This window comes from Plecotus auritus, assembly GCF_963455305.1.
Source record: "Plecotus auritus genome assembly, chromosome: 4".
Classification (NCBI taxonomy): Eukaryota; Metazoa; Chordata; class Mammalia; order Chiroptera; family Vespertilionidae; genus Plecotus; species Plecotus auritus.
In genome coordinates, this window is record NC_137775.1 from 146,109,129 (window position 1) to 146,132,593 (window position 23,465).

General features: G+C 42.3%; 1 protein-coding gene across 1 annotated transcript in view; it reads right to left on the reverse strand.

The window, feature by feature from the left end:
* LOC308246853 (POU domain, class 6, transcription factor 2-like) overlaps positions 1–23,465 on the reverse strand; it is a gene marked incomplete at both ends in the record, with an annotated part of 128,928 nt that overhangs the window by 9,510 nt on the left and 95,953 nt on the right. The window contains 2 exons of the mRNA XM_080665204.1: positions 1,731–1,899; positions 15,831–16,037. Coding sequence (XP_080521330.1) covers positions 1,731–1,899; positions 15,831–16,037 — 376 coding nt within the window. The remainder of the gene's footprint in view (positions 1–1,730; positions 1,900–15,830; positions 16,038–23,465) is intronic.

Sequence of the window (23,465 nt, forward strand, 5' to 3'; positions counted from 1 at the left end):
CCCACTACAGTTCATCTGGAACAATGAGAGGTTGTTCAACCCTTTGACTATGATATGGGGCTAGTCATTAACCAAGGTTTCGACCATAGGTTCAACTATGACCTTGCTTTTTGGAGGGATTTGTTGCTCCATTTACCATCTGAACTCAATTTAAGGATTAACTACTATAGCAAGTCCTTCCATTCTATCTCAGCTTCTAAAACGGAGATAACCATCTACTATATCTTCATTGTCCCTATACATATGTTGATCATAGCATTATTTTGCTTTGTTCTCTGTATTTCTTTGAAATCAGTTCCCCAGTGTATACATAGTGCTCAATAAATGTGTGTGTGTGTGTGGGTTTTTTTTTTTTCCTGTTTGGGTTGACTGACCCTTTGTTTCCCCTGTAATTTAACCTACATAACAACTACATCTGAAGTATGGGGTTAGGGCTCCCCACATTAGCCTATGTGCAGATTAGGTGAATTTAACCTTGGACAAAAGAATTTTAATTGCATATTTCATGCTTGATTATATATTTCATAATATGCAAGATGTCTAGTTTTCCTCTTAAAATTGGCTCAGAGAAAAGCTTTTATGTTTTAATTATAAGGCATGGGTCCAGGCTTTTAAAAATATTCAAAGATATTCAGGTGATTTGATATATTTTACCATTCAAATTTCACTGGATAAAACTCATGTGTAAGCATTCTATCTTTTATAGCAGCTCTGGTGTATAGAATATATACAATCCATTGACTCAGACGTCTATCATCCTGGCTTTGTCACCCATTATATTGGTCATAGAGGGTGTCGGGGTCTCTCAACTAAGACTGAATCTGGTTCCTCTGACATAAGACAGTCAAAATGGTTGCAGTTTTCCAGGTTCTACTTGATGCTAGGTTCAATATCTAAAAAGGAGGATCTACAATACCTTGTGCGTATTAAAATGAGTAAAATATTGAAAGTGCCTTGGAAATTCTCCAAATGAAGGCTCAGACAGTAGTTTGAGAAATCACTCCATGTACTATTATTCATCAGAACATACTGCATGTGCTATTCATTCTGTAGTCGGGTTTTGAGACATAAGGGAATTAACTAAGTAACATGCTCAAAATATGTAACAACGGTAAGTCCAGCGATGGATCTAGCCCATCAGCTTCCCCCACATGCCACTGGAGGCAGCTCATTGTGCACACACAGCTACTCACCCACAGGCACGCTCTCTTTTATTTCCTCTGACACCTACAAATAGAATGGCAGGAGACTTCAAACACACAGAAAAGCATTTTGACCTGTGGGCTGAGTGCCTGCTGTTGGTTATTTCAGTTCTGAGCTATATGGCTCATGCCCTGCAAGCTGATCAGTTTCTCCCTTCTGAAGTGGCAGGACTGACTCAGCACATCAGAAAGCACTTGAAATGGAAACCAGTCCCTACAGGTACTTATGGAGGGGGTGTGCTTCGGGGGCCTGCATCCCAAAGGAGCCATCTGGCCCATGGCATGGACTTCATGGAAATATTGGCTTAGCAGGGCCAGAAAATTCCTCTTCGAGGTTGAGATAATAAAAAAAAGAGAGAGGAAGGTAGAGTATGAGAAAGAGAGGAAGAGAGAAGAGAGGAGAGGAAAGGAGAGGAGAGGAGAGGAGAGGAGAGAGGAGAGAAGAAGAGAGGAGAGGAGAAGGGAAAGCATTGCAAACAGGCAACAAGGAGGCCATTATGACTTAACTGAGCCAGAAAGGATACTTACTGCTGACTAACTGGCCCACGCTCAAAGCTGAAGAAGAGGAGGACGAGGAGGAGGAAGAAGAAGCCTGCCGGACAGGGCTTTGAGACATGGATGCTTGGCTGTGAGCCAGGTGCAGAAGATTGCCTTGGGAGGCTGCTTGACCCACTGACGTCTGGGAGGGTTGGTGGAGCTACACGGGAAGATGTAAAAAACACACAAATGAATGAAAAATTAGGAGGAAAATGCTAGGGACCAGAAGTTTCATCTGGGGTCAAATCCTTTTATTTCCAAGAATATGTACTTCTTAGGAAGAACGAACATCCTCCTATACAGCAGGCAGGGTTTTTTTTGGTATGTAATATGTTGCTGCTTGCTTGACAGGCATTTTATTAGTAATTCTAAATATATTATTAATCCCCTACTTGGCTCACCGGAGCACCCAATTTTCTACATTTCTTCAACACCGTGTATAGCAGAAGTCTTTCTGCCTGTTCAAACAATTACACCACATTTGACCGGCTTCGCAAGTACATGTAGATGAACTATAACGCTTACAATCAACTTGGAATGCAAAACTCAGTTATAAAGTCTGGCTGTGTCCAGCCATTTGTCTTAGGTAACTGGTATTTTTAGGCAATTCCCAATTTAATAAGGCTGAGTGAATATGAGAACTTTCTGCTCTCCCAGACCAAAGAGTCTGGGTGTATTATTGTGGAGCCAGGAAAAAGGCTCTCTAATATCTCATGGAAAATTAAGAGAGAGATTGGGGCAGTCAGGACAAAAATATCTATTAACATTTATACATCTCACTGGTCACTTTCCTACTCTTCGCCAGCACTCCATTTAGGACTTTCATGCATTCCCTCATTTAATTCTCATGTCAGCCTGAAAATTTTTTTTGTTAATCCTCACTTGAGGATATTTTCTTCCATTGATTTTTAAGTGAGAGTGGAAGGGAGGGAGGGAGAGAGTGAGAGAGAGAGGGAGAGAGAGAGAGAAAGAGAGAGAGAGAGAGAGAGAGAGATAGAGAGAGAGAGAGAGAGAGAGAGAGAAACTTCAATGTGAGAGAGACATATGGGCCCGTTGCCTCCCAACTCGTCCTGACCAGGACCAGGGATGGAACCTGCTGCCCTTCAGTGTGCAGGCGGACACTCTAACCACCGAGAACACCGGCCAGGGTGTGGGTCATTATTTTGATGGCTTTTTTATAAACAAGAAAGCTGAGGCACTGAGAGGTTAGAGGTGTTGTAGGTACATCTGGTAGGTGTGGAGGAGCTGGTCCCTGGACATATGACCTCTGACCCTGGGCTCAAGCTCTTAGTCACAATGCCACAAGCAAGAATTTACTTAATTTAAAAAATGTTGTGTGAGTTCAGGAACTCTGTTTTTATGTCCATTTATTTATGACTCCTTCACAGGTTACCAAAGGACCGTTGTTCTGAGAGGTGAGAAGAGCTCCGCTCAGGAGAGGAAGGAGAGAGGAGAGGAAGTGAGTGCGGGTGCCAGGGAACTTAAGGCCTGGGAGGCACCTCTTTTGATCTGCGTGGTGCCCTCCTAGAAAGCTGACACAAAGGCAGCCCAGGACCCTGAGCAGGTGCAGGAGAGGCCTCAGCAGTGGCCACCTGCCACCTTTGTTACCTGGACACAGCGCTTTTTGGCTTGCAAAGTGCTTTCATAGCCATCATCACACTCACAGAGGGGTAGGAAGGTTTTCATGAAAGGAAGTCGGCCTGCGAGTAGAATCCGATCAGGCTCTGAACTTTGATGTGACTTCTAAGTGAGAACTTTGATAGCCAGCTACAAAACAGTCACCAGTCTTTGACACCTCAGGATGTGATAGCCTGAAATGTTACAATGTCACATTTGCCATTGCTTTCCCAATATGTGTGTGTGTGTGTGTGTGTGTGTTCATTTCTTTCACTGAACTTTATTGAAATATAATTTACACATAATAAAATACAATCCATTTCAAGCATACAGTTTGATGAATTTGTCCAAGATATACACCAGTGGAACCACCATCATAAGCAAGATATAGAACCTCCTCGTTATTCCACAAAATTCCCTAATTCCCTTTGCAATCAGTTTTCCCTGAACTCCCAGCCCAAGACAACCACTGTTCTGCTTTCTGCCTATGCACTTGTTTGACATGAATCTAGAAATGGAGTAATTCAGGAGGTACTTTTTTTGTACCTGGCTTCTTTTGCTTGGATACTATTTTTGAGATCCATCCATTTTGTTGCATATATCAGTAGCTCATTCCCTTTTTATTGCTGAATGGTATATGTAGTATATATCTATATCTAAATCTATGATATAAATTGTTTACCCCATTCAACAGTTGAGGTACATTTGGGTTGTTTCTAGTTTGGAGCTTTTATGAATGAAGCTGTTATAAACAAGCCTTTGTGTGTCCTGTGTTTTCACTTCTCTTATGTAAACACCTAGGAGTGGAATTGTGGTGATCACTGAATCATATTGTAAATGCATATTTAATTTCTTAAAAACTACCAAGCCAATATCCAAAGTGATTGTAGCATTTTATATTCTCACCAGCAATGTCTGAAAATTCTAGTTGCTCCACATCATTGCCAACACTTGGAAATATCAGTTTTTTTAATTCCCTAAAGTGTTGTGAACCACCAGTTAACATTTGCCTTCAAACAATTGTTAGTAAGGTGCTACTTTGGAAATGTGTTTAAGAAGCTATCCCCTTTGTGGTTCCCCATGATAATGCTTTTGCTCCCTGGATTCACACCATATTCCTATGCGGCAGATGTGCCTGGCATGATTACGAGACTTAAACGACTGGTCCAAGGCCATGTGGTCTGCTGAACGTTAGAATCCAGATTGCTACTGTATTCAGGGCTCCACGATGCCATCCTGTCCCCTACAGAATTGCCAGCAGTTACATTTCAAGTGAACATCCTTATCATTACAAGACTATGCTAAGTGGAGGCTACATTGTAAAGATAGTTATAATCAACATGGATTCCAAATTAATATGCATCAAGCATCTGCCTAAAGTAACTAGACAATCTGCTGAGCATATAATCAACAATTATATCCAGTAAATTTTGTTCTAGGGACACACATTAAAGATTAAATCTATTTGTTCAATAAAATGTGATGGATATTTGCATGTCAATCTCTTCCCCCTAACCCAGTGGTCGGCAAACTGTGGCTCATGAGCCATATGCGGCTCTTTGGCCCCTTGATTGTGGCTCTTCCACAAAATACCACGGCCTGGGCAAGTCTATTTTGAAGAAATGGCATTAGAAGAAGTTTAAGTTTAAAAAATTTGGCTCTCAAAAGAAATTTCAATCGTTGTACTGTTGATATTTGGCTCTGTTGACTGAGTTTGCCGACCACTGCCCTAACCTATTGAGTTGTCCTTCTAAATATTGTTATGAGACAAAAGCTTTTTACAGTTTTGAGTTTCTGAATCATGAAATAGTCTTCAGTGTTACCACTTTATCAATATTTTATTGGACCTGGGTATGGTAAAGGACCATTAAGGAACTGGATAAGACAATAATCAATTTAAATTTTCTTCCTCACAACAACTCAGTAAAGAAAAAATGACAAGGCTGCAGTCTCACTTAGAAGTCACTAAAGCAGGCTAGGGTTTATGCATTTAGCTATGCAGAAGGAGAAATTTGAAAGGAAAATAAAATAGTTCTTTTAAGAGCTTATTGTATGTCTACACAGTCAAAGAGAAAGATGAATCTAAGATATCCAAAAATATAAGGAAGATATATTTCTTCCAAAGGAAATAAATCTATTTTTAAGGACTCTGGGGGTCCTGCTTACCTTCTAGAGTTCAAGCAGACAGTTCAGAAAAACCAATAAAAATTAGAAATGTTTCTTACTTGTCAAGAATCAAGGTGATATAAGCAGTATCATCCTAATGGAGCCTATATATCTTCTTCCAATCGCCAATATAGACTCGTATTTGTTAATTCCAACATCACTATGAGCCCAGATAGATTAGCTTATTAGGCATATCAAAATCATCCCAGAGACTGACTTCTCTTTCATAACGTCTTCCCTCAGACAAAGAGGGTATTAGAGGTAGCATTTCTGTTACCTCCCATGCCTACAACTGCAATTCTTTCAGGTAAACTCTATAAATAGTCCTATCTTTAATATGCTTGGTTTAAATATTTTAGTGCATTAATCTTTAGAAAGAAATATTTCTGAATATCAATGCACTAAAATACTTACATTGAATCACAGAGTTTTTTTTTTCATGAAGTAGCTTAAAAGTGAGATTGAAGCTACTTCATAAAATATCTAGGATTCAATATAAGTATTTAATATAATTTAAATAAGCAGCATTAGAAAATGTTATTTATTTTTTAAAAATATATTTTATTGATTTTTTACAGTGAGGAAGGGAGAGGGATAGAGAGTTAGAAACATCAATCAGCTGCCTCTTGCACACCTCCTATTGGGGATGTGCCCGCAACCAAGGTACATGTCCTTGACTGGAATTGAACCTGGGACCCTTCAGTCCACAGGCCGACGCTCTATCCACTGAGCCAAACCAGTCAGGGCTAGAAAAATGTTATTTTATTAGATTTAATTATGTTGTTTTTTCAGACACTGACAACTGTGAAAATCATATGTACTTGTATTGATAATTATTGGCAAAAGAAATAGGGGTATAAATACCTAAAACATAACTGGCCACAAAAATTGAAATAGTTTAGCAAAAGAAAATGCAGGAGTTAGGGAATAACTAGAAGCACAAAGGCTCCTTTTCTTTCTTGGAGAGAAAGGGAAACTTAGGAGCTTCTATAAAGGTAGATGTTTCATTATATTGCCTTAATCTTAAGAGGCCACCTCTATGGACATCATTTATTAGATGCTTCCTACATGTTTTTATATACATTATTTTAAAATCTTTTATAGGTACTGATAACCATCACAGAAGAGGAAACTGTCTTTAAAAGGCTACATGGCTTATCTTGTATAAGTACTATACAGCTGGTATAAGTGAGATTTGAATCCAGGTAAGTCTGATTCAAGAGTCTGATTCATATAATTGTTGATTATATGCTCAGCACTCCTTCCACCAGGAGCCTCTTAACTCCTGGTGACCATTGAAGATGAGTGGTTATGAGTCCGAGAAACAGCAGGAAGCCTTAGTTGAGAGGCGTGGGAACAAATGAGATGTGTTCTAGCTGAGCATGGTGACCTGCACTTTAGAGTTGATAGCACTTGTGTAGATCATGATCTATCGGTTTGAACACGTTTCATCTGTTTTTTGAAATGTGAAAATGTAAATGTTTTTCTAGTTTAGGATTATTTTCTGCAGGTTCCAAAGTCTGTAAAATATCATATTTTAAACATGATACTCTTAGGTGGCTAGAATGTTATCTAAAAATATAACGATTTTGGGGTAGTCTAGGACACTATAGGAGTTGCTTATAGATTGTCCTTTGCTTAGTAAAATTAATTCTGGTTACCTGTTGTACCCCAAACTTACTTTTCTGTTTCCTATTTATATGATCATATTTTCTATTTATTTACGATAGCCTCACTAAACTGCCTAAAGGAGCTGGAGTTTACCTCTGAGTTCCAATAATCACTTTTTTTGCCTTTTTTTGAGCTTAAAGTCAGATGTAAATAGGCTGTGTTAGGGGCTGAATTGTGTCCGACCCTAAATTCATGTATGTTGAAGTCCTAACCCCCAGTACTTCAGAATGGGACTATATTTGGAGGTAGGGTCTTCAAAGAGATAATTAAGTTAAAATGAGGTGATTGGGGTGGAACCTCATCTAATATGACTGGTGTCCTTATAAGAAGAGGAGATTAGGACACAGACAGGTAGAAAGAAAATATCATGTGAGGACACAGGGAGAAGATAGCCATCTGCAAGACAAGGAGAAGCCTCAGAAGAAACTAACCCAACTGACACATTGATCTTGAACTTCTAGCCTTCAGAACAGTGAGGCAATACATGTCTGTTGCTTAAGCCGCCTGGTCCGTGGCACTTGCACTTTGCTATGGCAGCCCAAGTTGACTAATACAGGCTGAAAGAATGGAGAGTCTACAAAAAAAGAGGTAAGAGGCAGTTCATGTTAGCCTGGGGCTCAGCATTATCAGAGAGGAGGGAATGGTGTCCATTCCAAACAGGGAATGAATGAGACACAGGGAACACCAAGATTCAGAGTCTGAAAAGCTTTATAATAGGCACATCTTGTTTTATTGTATTTCACTTTATTGTGCTTCAAAGATACTGTGTTTCTTAAAAAATGAAGCAAAAAGGTTACTACTCACTTTATTGTGATACTTGCTTTATCGTGTTGGTCTGGAACTGAATCTGAACTATCTCTGAGACATGCCTGTACTTCCTGCTGCCACTCTCAGGCTGGCTTCATTGGTTTGTTAGTGTTGGCTGGCACTGCCAGGGTGTTTAATATATTCAACAAAAATAGATTCAAGTACAAGCACACTTTCAACGCTTTCTTGATTTTCTGTGCCACTGCTCCCCATATATCTTCCGTGTGTAACACAGTATATCCTTAATAATGTTTTAGTTTCTGGAATAAAGCATCTTCTAATTAAATTCACGATCAATATAAAAATAAGTGGTGTGACAAGTGTCTTGGAAAATGGAATAATATGCAGAACGTGCTAGACAAGTTGGAAAAGTAAATGCATAGAAGCGGTAAAATTCAAATGGGATTAAATATAGAGAAATTCCTTTGGGAAGGACAAAACTCTCCAAATGCTCAAATGCAAAAGGAGGTTCTGGCCTTTTCTAAATATGCCAGGGAGCCATATGGACCACAGGCTAAATCTCCAATGGGGGCAGTGGAGAAAATGAATATAATCCTGGGAAGTCGAGCAGAGGTGAGAACAGGCAGGACATTGTGACTCTCCCTGCCCTCTCCCCCCGCCTCCACTGGCTGGCATTTTTATGAGTACTTTGTACCTTGTAATAGCTGGAAGGGAAATTAAATCAGTGGTGCTCAAGATTTAGCTTTTGGCTGCCCTATCCCCAGAGTGTCTGATGCAGTCAGTATCTCTGGGGTGGGGCTCAAGAAGTTGTGTTTCTAACAAGTTCCCAGATGATTTTGGAAGAAGCTTCTCTTAGAAAGAGGGGTAAAGAAAATGAATTTATTATGTCTAGAGCAGAGAAGCCAGAACTCAGATTTAATAAGAACCGTCAATAATTAGGAGGACATAACGAACACCTGGATGTTATTGAGGAGTTACTCTACTGTGGACAGGACAAGATGCAGGTCTTAGTTTTGCTGAAAGATTTACGGTTGACATCAGGACAATCTAACTTGAAAAAATGTGAGGAACATGAGATCTAGGGGAGATTTTAGTTATCTTTGTGGAATATTTGAAAAAGCAAGGAGGGAGTTATCCTTCTGGTGGAGTTTAGGAGACTGACTGGGTCTCCCTTCCAGCTGCCGTCCACAACTTGGAAACGGCTCTTTAACCTAAGCAGGAGGAAGAGCCCAAATAGGAGGCTCCATTTCAGACACTTGTCTGCAGGGAAGTAAGTATGGGAGGAGTGACCATGGTCTCAAGAAAGAGAGCTGAAAGCAGAGTGGCTCCTGCCAGGCTGTGAAGATGTGAAGTGAGGGGAGTAGAATAAGAGCAGGATTCAGGGGAGAAGACCAGGCACAGGCAGGGAAGGCCAAGGCAGTCCTCAGACAAGGTTGGGACACACAACCAGGACTCAGCAAGGACAATGACAAGCCGGGAGTCAGATATTAGTGCAAAACAGAAAACGAGGGATTAAATGAAGTTGAGATGATGAGGTGGAAAGGTGTGGCAAGAGGAGGGCTTTGATAATTTAAAAAGAGGTAAATAGAGAAGACAGTGCTGTGTGGAAGCTCTTCCCAAACTCCCTGCAGGGGCTAACCTGGAACATAACAGAAAATGACAGAAGACACAGAATCAAAAAGCCACCGGAGGGCCTGAGCTGGGCTTCTCTGGAAGCATGGTTCTGGGATGCTGGTGTCCTGGATGGAGAAACCCTACAGTTCGGCAACAATTAAATTGAACACAATAGACTGAGCATCCACCATGGGCTGGATTCCAAACAAGGCTGAGCCAATCTGGTCCCTGCTTTTCAAGAGTAGATTCTTAAAGACAGTACAGTTTGATGAACATGAATGGAGCGTGGGAAAATCAGAGATGAGGGAGCAATGCAGGGAAGCTTCAGGAAGGAGGGGTCCTGGACAAAGGGACAGTGGCAGGAGATTGGCAGGCAGAGGATGTGGGCATTCCTGGCCAGGGACCCAGAACATGCAGGGAGCATGTCCTCTGTTGACAGGGAGTGATAAGGGGAGACCAGAGAGGTGAGATGCCCAGATGTGTGGCTGGAAGGTCAAGGGCTGTTTGCACAGAGGCCAGTAATACACATTTCATTCTTCTAGGAGCAGTACCCCTACGGTATTTTAGATCCTCTGTGGTGGAAATGCTTCGTTTATGTCTCATTCTGGGTAGCTCCGAGAAAAACTCGGAACCACTAATTTAAGCAAGTGCTGGGAAGAGAAGTGGATTTTCAAAAATAGATAAGCAAGAATATTTTTGTATTTAGTTGAAAAAAAAGAGGATAAATTTGGATAATCATATGGCATTTAGAGAGCTAATTTAAACTATCCTCCTTTCACTTCCTATTAACATGGTTACCTTTTGAAGAAAAATCAAGTGCCTTCATGGATTGTACTCTCCAACTATTATAGCTATTGTTATAATTTCAATGCTTTGATTTTACAAATTGATTTTACAAATTGCAACATGTTTCCTTCCAACTTCTGTTAGGATTTAGTCAACAGAAGAATAAATATATACAAAAATGATGTCTGTGCTACTTATGAAGAAATAATTCATAGTCACAGGATGATAAAGGTAAACCAGGGGTTCTAGGGCACTCTAACTATGGGGGATTGGAGTTCACCACCATCCATCTTAGCTGAAAATCCCATAGAGGGAACAAAAAGTTACTTTAGAGCTCCACCAAATATTTTTGAATTAAGTAATATTTTTTCATGCACAAGAAGATATTCACTCTCTCCTCTCCCTCTCTCTCTCTCTCTCTCTCTCTCTCTCTCTCTCTCTCTCTCTCTCTCTCTCTCTCTCTCCATGTGTGTGTGTGTTTCTCCTAGTCCTTTTCTGACTCTTATTTTCTTGTATTGCTCACCAAGGATCTCTGATGTGATACTGGAAGCTATATCTAGGGCTATCAAATCCTGATACTATATATATATTTTTAAAAATGTTTGTATTTCAGATGATAAAGTTGCAGGTCATCGAGCTTTCATCACTGAAAAAAATCATCATCAAGACTAGTTGACCCTTCACTCAGATTTTACTCAGGCTCTCTTAATTAGGGGAGGCAGATAGAAAAATTAAATTAAAGTTGTAATTATCTCTCATCACTCCGAGTTGTCTGGTCAGAGAGCCCTGTACTTTACTCCATAAAGTGGGACTTCCTTCTGAGTGCAAGTTAAGGATCTCTATGCTCCTGTAACTTATGACTTATTTTATTGTTGGAACTATGCTCTTGTGAGATCAAGCATTTGTCATAAATCACATGAAAAAATAAATTGAGAAACTTCTCTACTGCATGATAGCTTATATTTAAAGAAAAAATTGAAGAACACTAACCTTACATCTCCAGCTCTGAGCTTTTTACGTTGGGACTCTGAGCATTTTATGATCCTTTATCCTCAGAATCCCAGCTTTTATAAATGGGACTCAGACTTGTGAATCTCCTGTCAATTCAACCAACTTGTTAATTTACTACATGTTCTAAGGCATTTTAACCACAGATGATGCAAAAAAAACCCAACAACAATAGTTATTCATCTATTTCCACCATTTCCCTGATATTTCTGACCAGGTTCACCACTGGTTCCCTTGATCTTACTGGAACTAGACTAGACAGCTGGCACATGCCCTGGACAAAGGGGACGGGGCTGCTGTGCTTTGGAGATTCAGTGCCACTCTTTTGATCTATGAGTATGTGTCCTCTCAGTGCTCACATACATGCAAGGAGACTCCGCTCTCTGGGATGCTGGCTGTAACTGCCATGAGGTGAATTTGCAAGGCACCCCGCCCCCCCCCCCCCCCCCGCCCCCGCAAGAGGCTGTCTGTTTCTTCCCAGTTGCTAGATATCCAAATCTACAGTAAAGAGGACGGTGGTGGTGGTTACACCAATAGAGGACCAGATGTTCCTGCAGAGGTAATGGGGTTTCATTGCAGGGGCCAACAGTGCAGTATGAAAAAGCTCCTGAATTTGTGCTTATGAGAGAGACTATGGAAATGGATTAATGATGTCTACTGAGGGCAAAGAGTTGAGGAGTGGCCCCAGACCTGCCTCTTATTTGCCATTTCTAGGTTAGGTTCTTCCCCTGGTTTAAAACATTATTACCTCAAATCTAGAGCTGTGATTTTATGTAACTGCAATAGTTTATCACCCAAACACCCTCCTTCAAAATTCAAGGTGAAAGTGGGAGCTACTTTGTATTAAATGTTGATGATTTCTAATTACTTCATTATTTTTTGGGGGGCAATGTACAGCTTGGCTTTGCTGACAGAAATAGTTTTTAACAGATTGTATGAAAAGAGGTAATCTCTTCATTTACCCCTAGAGATAATTTTGAACATTAAGTTTGAACAGAGAGAATTAGGGCTTAACGCCTGGCAGGCCTGGCTCAGTGGTTGAGCGTGGAACTATTAACCAAGAGGTCACGGTTCAATTCCTGGTCAGGGCACATGCCCAGGGTTCAGGCTCCATCCCCAGTGGGGGATGTGCAGGAGGCAGCCAATCAATGATTTTCTCCCATTCTTGATGTTTCTATCTCTCCCCCTCTCCCTTCCTCTCTGAATTCAATAAAAAAATATATTTTAAAAAGAATTACGGTTTAAAAAGGCAATGTAAGAGAGAGAGAATCTTGCCTTATTTGGGGAGCTATTTAGAAAATAGAGAATGCAATGGAACCTTGTAAATGGCAAAATAAATAAACCAGCTGAGGGATGGGGGCTGTGGAGGGGATGAAAGTCCTTAATGACATATTTAGCCAGGGCTGCCCCACTGGCTGAGACAAAGCTGAGGAAGAAGAGTATGGCTGGGAACTTTGGCTCCCCAAGCAGTGAGTTAGATTTAGAGTGAAAATCAGAAGGATTAAGACAGAAGTCTCATCCCTGGGAAGTGTGTTCAGACCTAGCTTGTTTTTCCTTGTGTTGAATCCCTCACTGGAGGAAGTCCCTGTACTGAACACTCTCATAGATCCCCTTACCACTCCCCCATGGCATTTCCTGAAGATCTTGGGTACATATTTGTTGATGAATGTCCATCTCCCTCACTAGACTTAAACCTCATGAAGGAAGGGCTCATGGTATCGTCTTGTACACCAGCCTAGTTTCCATGTACAGTGCCTGACAAATAGTAGGTGGCCAATAAATATTTATATTTAAAATGTTTTATATTTATTGGACAAGCAAATGGATATTTCAAGTATAGCCTCCAAGAGAGCCACCGCTAATAGGCTGTTTCCATGGTTGGCTCAGAAGCCAACGGCTGAGGTCTCTGGAAGGACAACTCCACTTTGTTGCCAGTGAATGACGTATCAATGGTTTCTTATTTCCTTTTCCTTTGTATTTTATTTCTTTGCTAAATCCTTTACATTATACAGTCTCCCAACAACTCATCAAACCTTGTACTCAGTCATGCACTCACTGCCAGTCTCCATCATTCTCTCCACCACCTTCGATGTGCACCTTCCAACTGTAAATCTGGGCCTTAGCTGTGCCCACCTCTTGCCGCTTAACTCACCCAGTCGTTTCAAATGTTTCAAACACAGACAATCCAGGCTTTAAGACATTTCAAAAAAGAAGTAGAGGAAATTATGTTTCTCCACTGCTTTACCTGATTTCATCTCTGCAGCTTTGACACTGTTGTGCACTTCCTACCTTTTTAAAACTCTTGGATGCTAAATCACCATGCTCTAGGTTCCTTTCCTACTTACACAGCCATTTCTTCTCTCCCTCACTTCCCCTTTCATTCCTTAAATATTGATGTTTCCCAAATGACTTCTTTGTCTTCCTTCCACACTTGCTCCTAATGATTTCTCTGGTTGTCTTGCTTTCAGCTACAATATAAGTGTTCATGATTCTCAGATCCTGTCCTGAACTCTACTATTATTCCAGACCCTTGGTTTCATCTATCTAGTGCCTGCTCTTATGAATTTCTATTCGTATTTTGCTATAGTTTCCTAAATAGTGTGTTTACAATGGATGCTTCACCACTTCAGTTCAACCTCTGTCTGTTACCTGTTTTCTTGAAAAAATAAAACTGAGAGTGCCAACTTTCTCTTAAACACCTCTTACCAGTTCCCAGGTCTGCAGGGTAAATCATCATCACCATCATCATGACTATATGAGTGTCTGCTGTGTGTTTAGCACTGTTCTAATCATTTCATTGTGGGGAGCTGGCACGGCCATGGCATACTCAGCCCCAGGGCGCCTTATGTGCCGCGCCAGCTCAACCAGGTTCAGTGAACCCAAGTGGGGGCGATGAAGGATTAGAAAAGATAGACAAAAGAATGAAAGGTGGGACTCGGTGGGACGCTTCTTCCCTGAAGGGGACCCAGCAGCGCCACAGACTACAAGCCGTGTCTTTATTTTATAGCCAGATACACGAGGCAAAGTAAGGGTATGGTCAAGATGTTTACAACATTCTCATGGGTTTCAATCCTACTCAATTACATGCACCTGATCAAGCTTTGTTTTAGTTGCAGCCTATATCACTTAGGCATGTGGGGCTACATGTTCAGACCATAGGTTCAAGCTTCCAACTACAGCTGTTGGCTATAATTGTGCTGGGAAGGCTTTGCCCTCCAAGCTGGGACTTGCACGTGGCCACGAGAGGACTGTGCCCTCTCATCAGTCCAAGGCTTGAACCTGTCCAAAACACTGTAGCCACACCCCACATTTCATATACAACATATTAGCTCATTTAATTCTCATACCACACTGTGAGGTAGGTACTGGTTATCCCCATTTTACAGATGAGGAAACTGGGGCACAAAGATGGTGTGTAGTGTGTTCAAGATTGTGCAGAAACAGAGTCCATCCTTTTCAGCTGAATTACAAAGCCCTTTTCACAACTGCTCTCAGCCTCCCTCTATTCTCCAATCGCATGAACTTTTGCCTTGTTTCTCAACACTCCTCCCTCTTTCACATTCCCCTGCCTTTGTGCCTGCTGTTCCCACTGACTGGAATGTTTGTTAACTCATCATTTACCTGGTTAACTTTTACTCATTCATTAAGACTCAGTTCCCAAATAATTTTCTCCGGGAGGACACAAAACTCTCTGGGCAAAGTTGGTCACTCCCATCTCTGTGATGATCCCTAACTTTGTGCACATTTGTCCTGTCACAGGACATTCTCTGCTTTATTGCACAATGGGGCTCTGCTATGCACCTGTGTCCTCTGAACTCCTTAAACCCAGGAAGGAGCTCATTGTCTTCTCTGGCTCCTTTAGGAGGGGCCTGCTATATAGTTGGTTATCAAAAAATGTTTGTTGGAGGAAACAAATAACCAGAAGTTCCCTGAGGTTAGGGACCACATTTTTCTTCTTCAGTGCTGTGTACCCAACCTTTAGCACAACACATAGAAGGTGCTCCATTGATATTTGAATAAAAAAAAAAAAAGAACTGGGTTGTCAGGGTTTTAATGAAATTCAACCTCGTAGAACTTCCTATTTTTCGCATTTCCTAATTTGTAGGCTGCAGTCTCAGCAGCACGAAGATGGGATCTCTTGGTGGTTAATTAAAAAAAAATTAAAGTTAAGGCATAACTTGTCTTGGTTTCTCTTGACCCCTTTTTAAATTTTCTGAAAATAAAAATCATAGTGTAAATAAAGAAGAGTGTATCCCTATTTTAGACCACTGTCTTTGTTTATAATTTAATAAATCCACATTTTATATTACAGAACTATTTAGATCTCACCCATAGCCACTAAAAAGAAAAAGTAAAGCTAACTTGCTTTAGAAATATTGATATATTAGTGGAATTAAAAACTACTTTCCATTGATTGAAACCAAACAGGTGGAAGGTGGTAAGGAGAGGTGGGACCTTTACCTGCTGGCCAGGCTTGATGGGTGAGAGTGTGATGCCCTGGGTGTTGATCACTGGCAGGATCTGGTTCCCGATGACCGTAGCGATGATCTGGCCCTGGGCGTTTGTCAGGAGCTGGGGGGTGATCGACTGTACTTGGAGGCCCTGAGTGCCACTCGCTGCCTGGCTCGATGGTCCCGGATTTGGCATCAGAGGAATGGTCCCAATTATCTGTAAGAGACAGGCCCAGAGGTGAGGTGCCGGCTCTGCCTGGGTCCATACCTGCACCTGAAGACCACTCCTCCCTGGTCTCTGTAGGAGGCTCCATTCAGGATCTGTGAACAGATCTGGAGACCTGGAGATGCGAGCAGGGAAGAAAGTGGGAGGAATGAGAATCCAAAGGACAGGCAGGCACACATGGGCTGAAGGGGAAACATCTTATTTAAAAATAAAACCAAGCACCGGTGATGGCAGAAACATGTGATTGCTGCCAGGGCATCACAGATGTCTGCTTTGTCTCAGAATCAGCGGGAAGGCAAACTTCCCTTGGCACTTACAGCCCTCATCCAGCTGGGAGCCACAGCCCTTGCCCACAGTGGCTCCTCAAACACGATGTCCCTTCCCCCTTTCCTCTCCTCAATTCCTCTCCGCTCACTCCCTCTTTTCTCCTCCCCTTCATCAACATCCTGTGCCTCTCTAAAGTCAGGGGTCAGCTCCCTGACCCCCAGTAGGATCGGGGGGCCTCGGCGCCCTGGTGCTCACGGTTGAGACGCCAAGTTTTGGAGTCAGGGGATAGGCTTCCAGAGCTACCCATTAGCTCTTTAACATTGGTCGCAGGGCCTTCGCTTTCTGAGGCTTGAGAGAACTGGGATCATCAACAAATGTTTGAAACTCTTAAAATAAAGGCGAAATGACTACCGAGGGCTGAGGTGGGAAAAAAAGGTGCATTTTAAATTGGGATCTGAAGGTTAGAGGTCAAGGCTTCTGTGGCAGGTGACAGGGAAGACTCTCTTCCCATTTGGTAGCCACTGGCTTTCATGGCGCGAGCGATCGTATGGAGCGCCACAGGAGGGGTCTGACGGGATCCCATTACTGTGCTAAGGAGAAAGGGAGCATGAGCGGGGGCAGCAAGTGTGTAGGGTATCTGTGAGATCTAGACCCCTTCAGACATTGTCAGAGGCAGATTAACTCTGTAGAGAACAAAGGATTGGTCTGTGTTTCCAATGTTGTAGACTGTCCTGGAGGAGTCTTGGAGCTTGGGGCTGGAGGCTTTGCCCTCCACGCTTCTCAGGCTGGCTAAGCAGCTCTGCTCTGCTGGTCATCTTCCAAGGCCACCTCCCAGACCAGCGCTATGGCAATGTGGCCTGGGGGCCACCACCAAGACATATTAATAATGCTTTCCCGTTGAAATGATTTCATGTCAACCCACATTCTTACAACAGGGGTGGCTCTGCTGTGACTTGATGGAGGAATTGGTAAGTGATGCAGCTGGAGCTGGAGTCCAGGTCTGTTTGAACCCCAAATGCTTGCTTTTCCATTATGTCACCTGGCTCCCACCACAGGGAGAATACTGGAGGGAGCCAACTTTTTAAAAAGACACTGCATTTGCCCTGGCTGGTATGGCTTAGTTCAGTGGTTGGCAAACTGCGGCTCACGAGCCATATGCGGCTCGCGAGCCGTAGTTTGCCGCTCTGTTGACTAATGAGTTTGCCGACCACTGGCTTAGTTGGTTGGGCATTGTCCGGTACACCAAAAGGTCACCCTTTCAATTCCCAGTCAGGGCACATGCCCGGGTTGCGGGCTCCATCCCCAGTAGGGGGCCTGCAGGAGGCACCGATGGATGCTCCATTCTCACATTGATGTTTCTCTCTATCTCCCTCTCCTTTCCTCTCTCTAAAAAAACCAATAAAAATGTTTTTTTAAAAATTCCCTGTACCTTCATCCATTATAGCCATCTTTACCTGTAAAATCTTAAAAAAAAAAAAGACACTACATTCTGCCTGCCATTTCCCACCAGACAATAAGCTGCTTCAGGACTGAGTTTACACATAAATGATGCTGTTTTCCACCCCCATGGTACCCCAAACAGGCTTATAAACACAGCCTCTCAGTAAGTGTCTTTCAAATAAATGGCTTCTAGACTCTGTTGTCACAGGATTCCAGGTGAATCTTCAGCTCTGCAGAAGAACTATGAGACCACACATCCAGTGACAAAGATTAGGACTGCAAATTGCCCCCTCTGCCTCCCTCCTCATTGGCCGTTACCTCCACCACAAAAGCCTTGTGGAATAGCACTAATGGAGGAGCTGTGTGAATATCAAGTATCAATGGCAGTTGTCAATGGATGCGATAAAGATCGAGGAATTATTGTGAGAGTGGTCAGCAGTCCCGTAGGGAGTTTGCAGCTCCTCAGTCTCACTGATTGAGCCTGTGATGTCTATCCCACAGAAGCAGCAACGAGCATGTCCCATCAGTGCCGGCAAGGTCAGGAGAAGTCCACAGCATTAGATCAGAGCACATAAGTACTTTATTGATGAGTGGTCTTGCATTAAGCAGCTAAGTATCTAAAGGCTGTTCCTGTGACCCCCCAGGCAATGTGAAGAGGCCTGTGGAGCCTGAGAAGGGTCCTTCTCCTGCACCCACACTGTATACTTCACTTCTGCACACTTGCACCGTGAACTGTGCCATCCCTCTCTGCACACTCGCACCCTGAACTGTGCCGTCCTCCTCTCCACAATGCGCTATGAAAGCTCAGTAGCTGACCCATCCACTCTGGCTTCCCCATGTCATAAGCCTGAGGAGTCCCCTCTGTCTGAGTAGCCTGAATGGAAAGCTGGGTTCATTTAGGTGGCAGGGTGTGGGTCCTATTTTAGGCAGGATGCCAGTGCATTTAGGGAGCCGTGTGAGTGAGGAGCCTGGGCGAAGGCTTCGGAGTGAGGCACAGCACCTGACAACTATAATACATACTGTGATGCAGAGGCAGGTGTACTGCTTCTAGAAGATTGACACGACGCTGTGCTCTCTTTGTGTAATAAGATGCTCTGCCTGCTTTCTGAGTAAAGAGAAGAAAGGCAAATGCAAATGACTCACCAGCTCCTTCTTTATGTGCAACCTCGCTTCCACATTGCACGGGGACATTATTAAAACACGGCACTGCTTAGTTCCTTCCTCCCCTGCTCCCCTCTTCTTTCTTAGTCCCTAGCACCACTTACTGAGGGTAGGACAGCACTAGTGTCAGAGCCAGAGGGATCTGGAATGGCATGACTGAAGGAATCCTTTAATAAAGAGAGTTTGCCTTCAAGGTGCGGGCAGGGGTAGGGGCCATTCTAGTCAGGAAGCTTCTGTGAAGTTACGAATTTCTCATTCTTGTGGGCCTTTTGGGGGAGCTGGGATCACTATCTCGGCATGTCAAAAACTCAGCAGTGCACGCTGATGACTTTTCTAGTACTCCACAATGTATTACAACATGCTGATTTTAATTTGCTCCCATTAATACAAGAGTAAAGATGACTCCACATTGTGTTGCCCTAAAAATTGATCGATGTGCTTATTTCACTTAGGCTGGTTCCCACCCCCCTCGACACTTCCACAGGTGTCCCCAAAACTCCTCCTCAGACTCTGATTTCAAAGGACAAAGAAGGAAATGAGAGGAACGGAGGCAGCCAAGGTGTGAGGCGTCGGGACTCCTGAACAGTTGGCAATTTTACCTGTGGAAATTGTATCTTAAATTAAAGGCCTTTGCTATTAAAGGGAAGTATTTGCATCTACACATATTTCAACTACGTCAGGAAATTAAAATTGAATTTTGATATTAGGGAAATTCTGACTTGAGGGCAAAGATAGAAAGAGGATGCTTTTGAGACACTTGTAGTTCTGGAAGTAACTTTTGGAGTTTGAATTTCTGGCTCCCAGAGCTAAGGATTTACTGATAAGAGAAATCAGTGGAAAGACATGTCACTGAGCAAACACAGCTGCTAGACTAGGGCTCCCACTCAAGGCATTCACTTCCCAAGAAAAATTCCAGCTCTGTTTAGATGCTGACGACGCTGGTAGAGCCACCTAGTACCTGCAGACCATTCTCTATGTAAGGCATGATGATGTCATGTGCCATGGAGGACACCAGAAGATGCTATTGGGGCAGAGTAAGGGGAGATAAGACAGGTACATGGCATGCAAAGATTCTAATAATCCAACAGAGCAATGCTATGCTCCATAGGAGAGTCCAGGACTATTCCCTAAGAATCTCTGTACCCATGTGGTTGATGATCAAAAGAATACTGAGAATGAATGAGTGATTTCAGAGAAAGAAAGGTGGGGATGGGTGGGAAAGATTTCACAGAAGAAATGGGGGCAGAACAGTGTCTTGGAGGTTGGATGAGATATGGAAAGGCAGACAAAACAATTCCAAACAAGATCTAGCCTGGAGGTGAAAAACATGGATTGATACCAGTGAGGGTAGAGAAAGTGGAGCAATGACAGGTTAGTCAAATTCCATCTGGCAAGGGGTTTCAATGAATGGTTTTTGAGGGAATGGGGAGGAGTACTGAAATGGAGCTATTTCGGGTGTGAATGTGACAGTGTGGATAGAATGGATTGAAGTGGCAAGAGACTACAAACCAGGAGCTCAGTCACTAGGATGCTATTGTAGTCGTCCAACTGTGAAGCAAATGCCTCAATGAATCCTTGACATAGGGGTTGCTTGATTGGTTCACTTCCACTTCAATTCAAAAGCACGGCCTACTTTATGCCTGGGTTGCAACATTAGAAATTTTTGAGTGGGGTTATTGCCCCATCACTCCCACAGCAAATAGCTAAGGCATCGTTTGCAATGATCCTATATGTCTTTGCCCTGACTCTAACAGCAATGATTCATCTCTGATGAATGCTTTAACCAGGCCAAGGCCCACACTGGTATTGTGATGATAATTTGTGACCTAAAAGAGTTCCGGCCTCTCTGACAGGAGACTTACTTGATTGTTGCTATTCATGTTCACTTGTCTATTTCCTCAGAGGAGTTAAGAGCATGAAACACTACTGAGAATAACATCCATGTTGCAAGAGCAACTAAAAAAATCATTAAAATGACTACTAGTGGTCATTAGCACACATATCCCTATTTCCCTAAGAGTTTGGGTGGCTTACACATAAATGAGACTATTATTAATGCAGCAACTATTATAATTTTAGCCACCATAAAGCTTATCTTGCAATTGTAGAAAACTCTGGCAATTCAGGACCATGTAACTGCCTTGAGTCACTATGCCCTTATGGACTTTAGTCTAGTTCAGGTATTCAGTAGGGATGAATTATGACTAAAGGAGGATAGCATGTGCTGAATTTATTCCCTGCCAACATGTAGGTGTCATCAGTAGCAGCTGAAGGTGATATCACAGAAGTCCAGAGCCTCCAGACAAGTTGTCTGATGGGCCACATGTTGTAATAGTCTATGACATGCTGTTAAACTGCTATAGAGTATGTGATTGCAGATGTCAAATTGACAAGTAATTTTGCTGCACACATATCTTTAAGAACCCACCAATGCTGTAGATTGGTGTCTTCCTCATGTCTTTCAATCCATCATCAGAGACAAATATTTGTGTAACCTCAGTACTTTTTGGTCAAGAGGCTTTTGTTAACAGTAACATCACTCTGTTCATTCTGGAACAAAGTGCTTATAGCATTTGAGAGCCAAAAAGCTGGTGGTGAGCATTCACCAGAATGAAAACAGCCTTCCCCTTCCTTGGTCTGGCCTCAGCCACTCTTCTCTCTTCCTCTGAGGGATGATTTTGTCTTCTTTACATAATACATTCATTTTAGTCTCATTGTGCTCCAAGCTTTAAGGTTAAACTCACAGAGTTATTTTGGCAGTTCTGATGTTGATTCCAGGAGGAGGAGGATACAATTATTTCCCAAACAAAATTTATTTTTGCAAGATGCAATCTAGTGCCTTCTTGCATTTAGCTTTGTTCAAGTTGGGGAACAAGAGAAGTGTGAATGTTGAGAGGGTCTTCTAGCAGAGTGTCTGAACCAGAGAAGAGTAAAAGCATGAAGATAAGCAGATGAAAGAGTTCAATTAGCGAAGCCACTCAACTAAGGACAAATAGAGTTAACATCGCAGGCAACATCAATCAGTTGGCTGTGGCTTCCTCAAGCTCTGGAGGTCCCAGGGTTTAGGGAGAAACAGCACCATGACTGATTACCAATGTCTGGCCTGGGTATGGGCATAGGGAATGGCAGTGTGTCCAAAGGCGGCATAATTGAAAAAGCCCAGGATATGAGACAAATTATCTTAGACCAACTTGAAAGCAGTGGCTGACACACATTTTCTTAATGAGCAATTGTGAGAAAGAACTTTATAAGGTATACATTTTCATGCTTATATCATGGGTATTGATAGGTATTCTACCCTAGGGAATACCTACCTACTCAATATTTTTCACTGTCAGAGTTAGGATCCCTGCTGGATGTGCTGTATTTGGTTTCAACTTTAGAAACACATTCACAGACAAGACTGAAGAATTGGAGGTGTCAAGATCTTTAAAATGTCACTTTCAGTCATATTATAAGATAAGTTGCATGAAAATGGATGTTGTAAAAGCAGCAACAACAACAAGAAAAGCAATCTTCTCCACTAAAAGCTTTAAAAGAGTAATTAGAGGTAATTCTTAATATATATATATATATATATATATATATATATATATATATATATATTCACACACACACACACACACACACACACACACACACACATATATATGGAACAAATTTCCCACTGGCTGGATTCAAGCCCCAGGCTTTGCCACTAACTAGTGGGAGATTGTTGGTGAATTACTTCACTTCTTAGAATCTGTCTACTCATCTCTAAAATGGGAATAATAATTCCCTCTTCATAAGGTTATTGTGAGGACTAAATAAAATAATGTATGCAAAACACCCAACAGTGCTTTAACAACCAAAAAGGTGTTTAATAAATGTTTTTTCATAACTTCATTTTGCTTAAATGCTTTTGTGGTCACTCCTGGGCTTATGCACTAAGTTGTAAAAGATCTTTTGAAATTTTCTGAATGTTATAACTTCACCATGAAAATAGTTTACTGTGAAGAACAGAAAACAGTTTACCCCAGGGAAAAATGAACTCTTCCTTGTCTTGTAATAGAAAGCTAAGTTGGAAGTTTCCATAGAAGCACCGAGAATCAACTGGTGCCACATTCTGGAGGAGGGAGGAGACCTTCAGACAGTCCAGAACTCAACCCTCACAGTTTGAAACTGTGTGTCTTCTTCCCTCTCAGGGATGGGGCAGGGGAGGCTTTCTCCTTTCCTCAAGTTTAATGAAAGTGGTTGAATAAATATTGTTCCCTTAAATTTGGGGGACACCCCCCTGAGGAATTTATGGGTGAGAGGCTGTGGCCTTTGAGCTGAGAGGGGAGGAGAAAAAAATGCAGGGAAAGGAAGAAGGAGAAGGAGAGGAAAAAGAGAAAAAGGAAAAGGAGGAAGGAGGAGAAGAGAGAGAACGGCACTGTATGGGCACCAGCTACACTCTCACTGATAGCAAGGCAAGGATATGTGAGTGTTCCCCAGGGCTTCATATCATGAGTCTGAGCCATTTATAATCCTGTCCCAGAGAAACCCCCTGGCGAATGGGCACTGTGGCAGCAT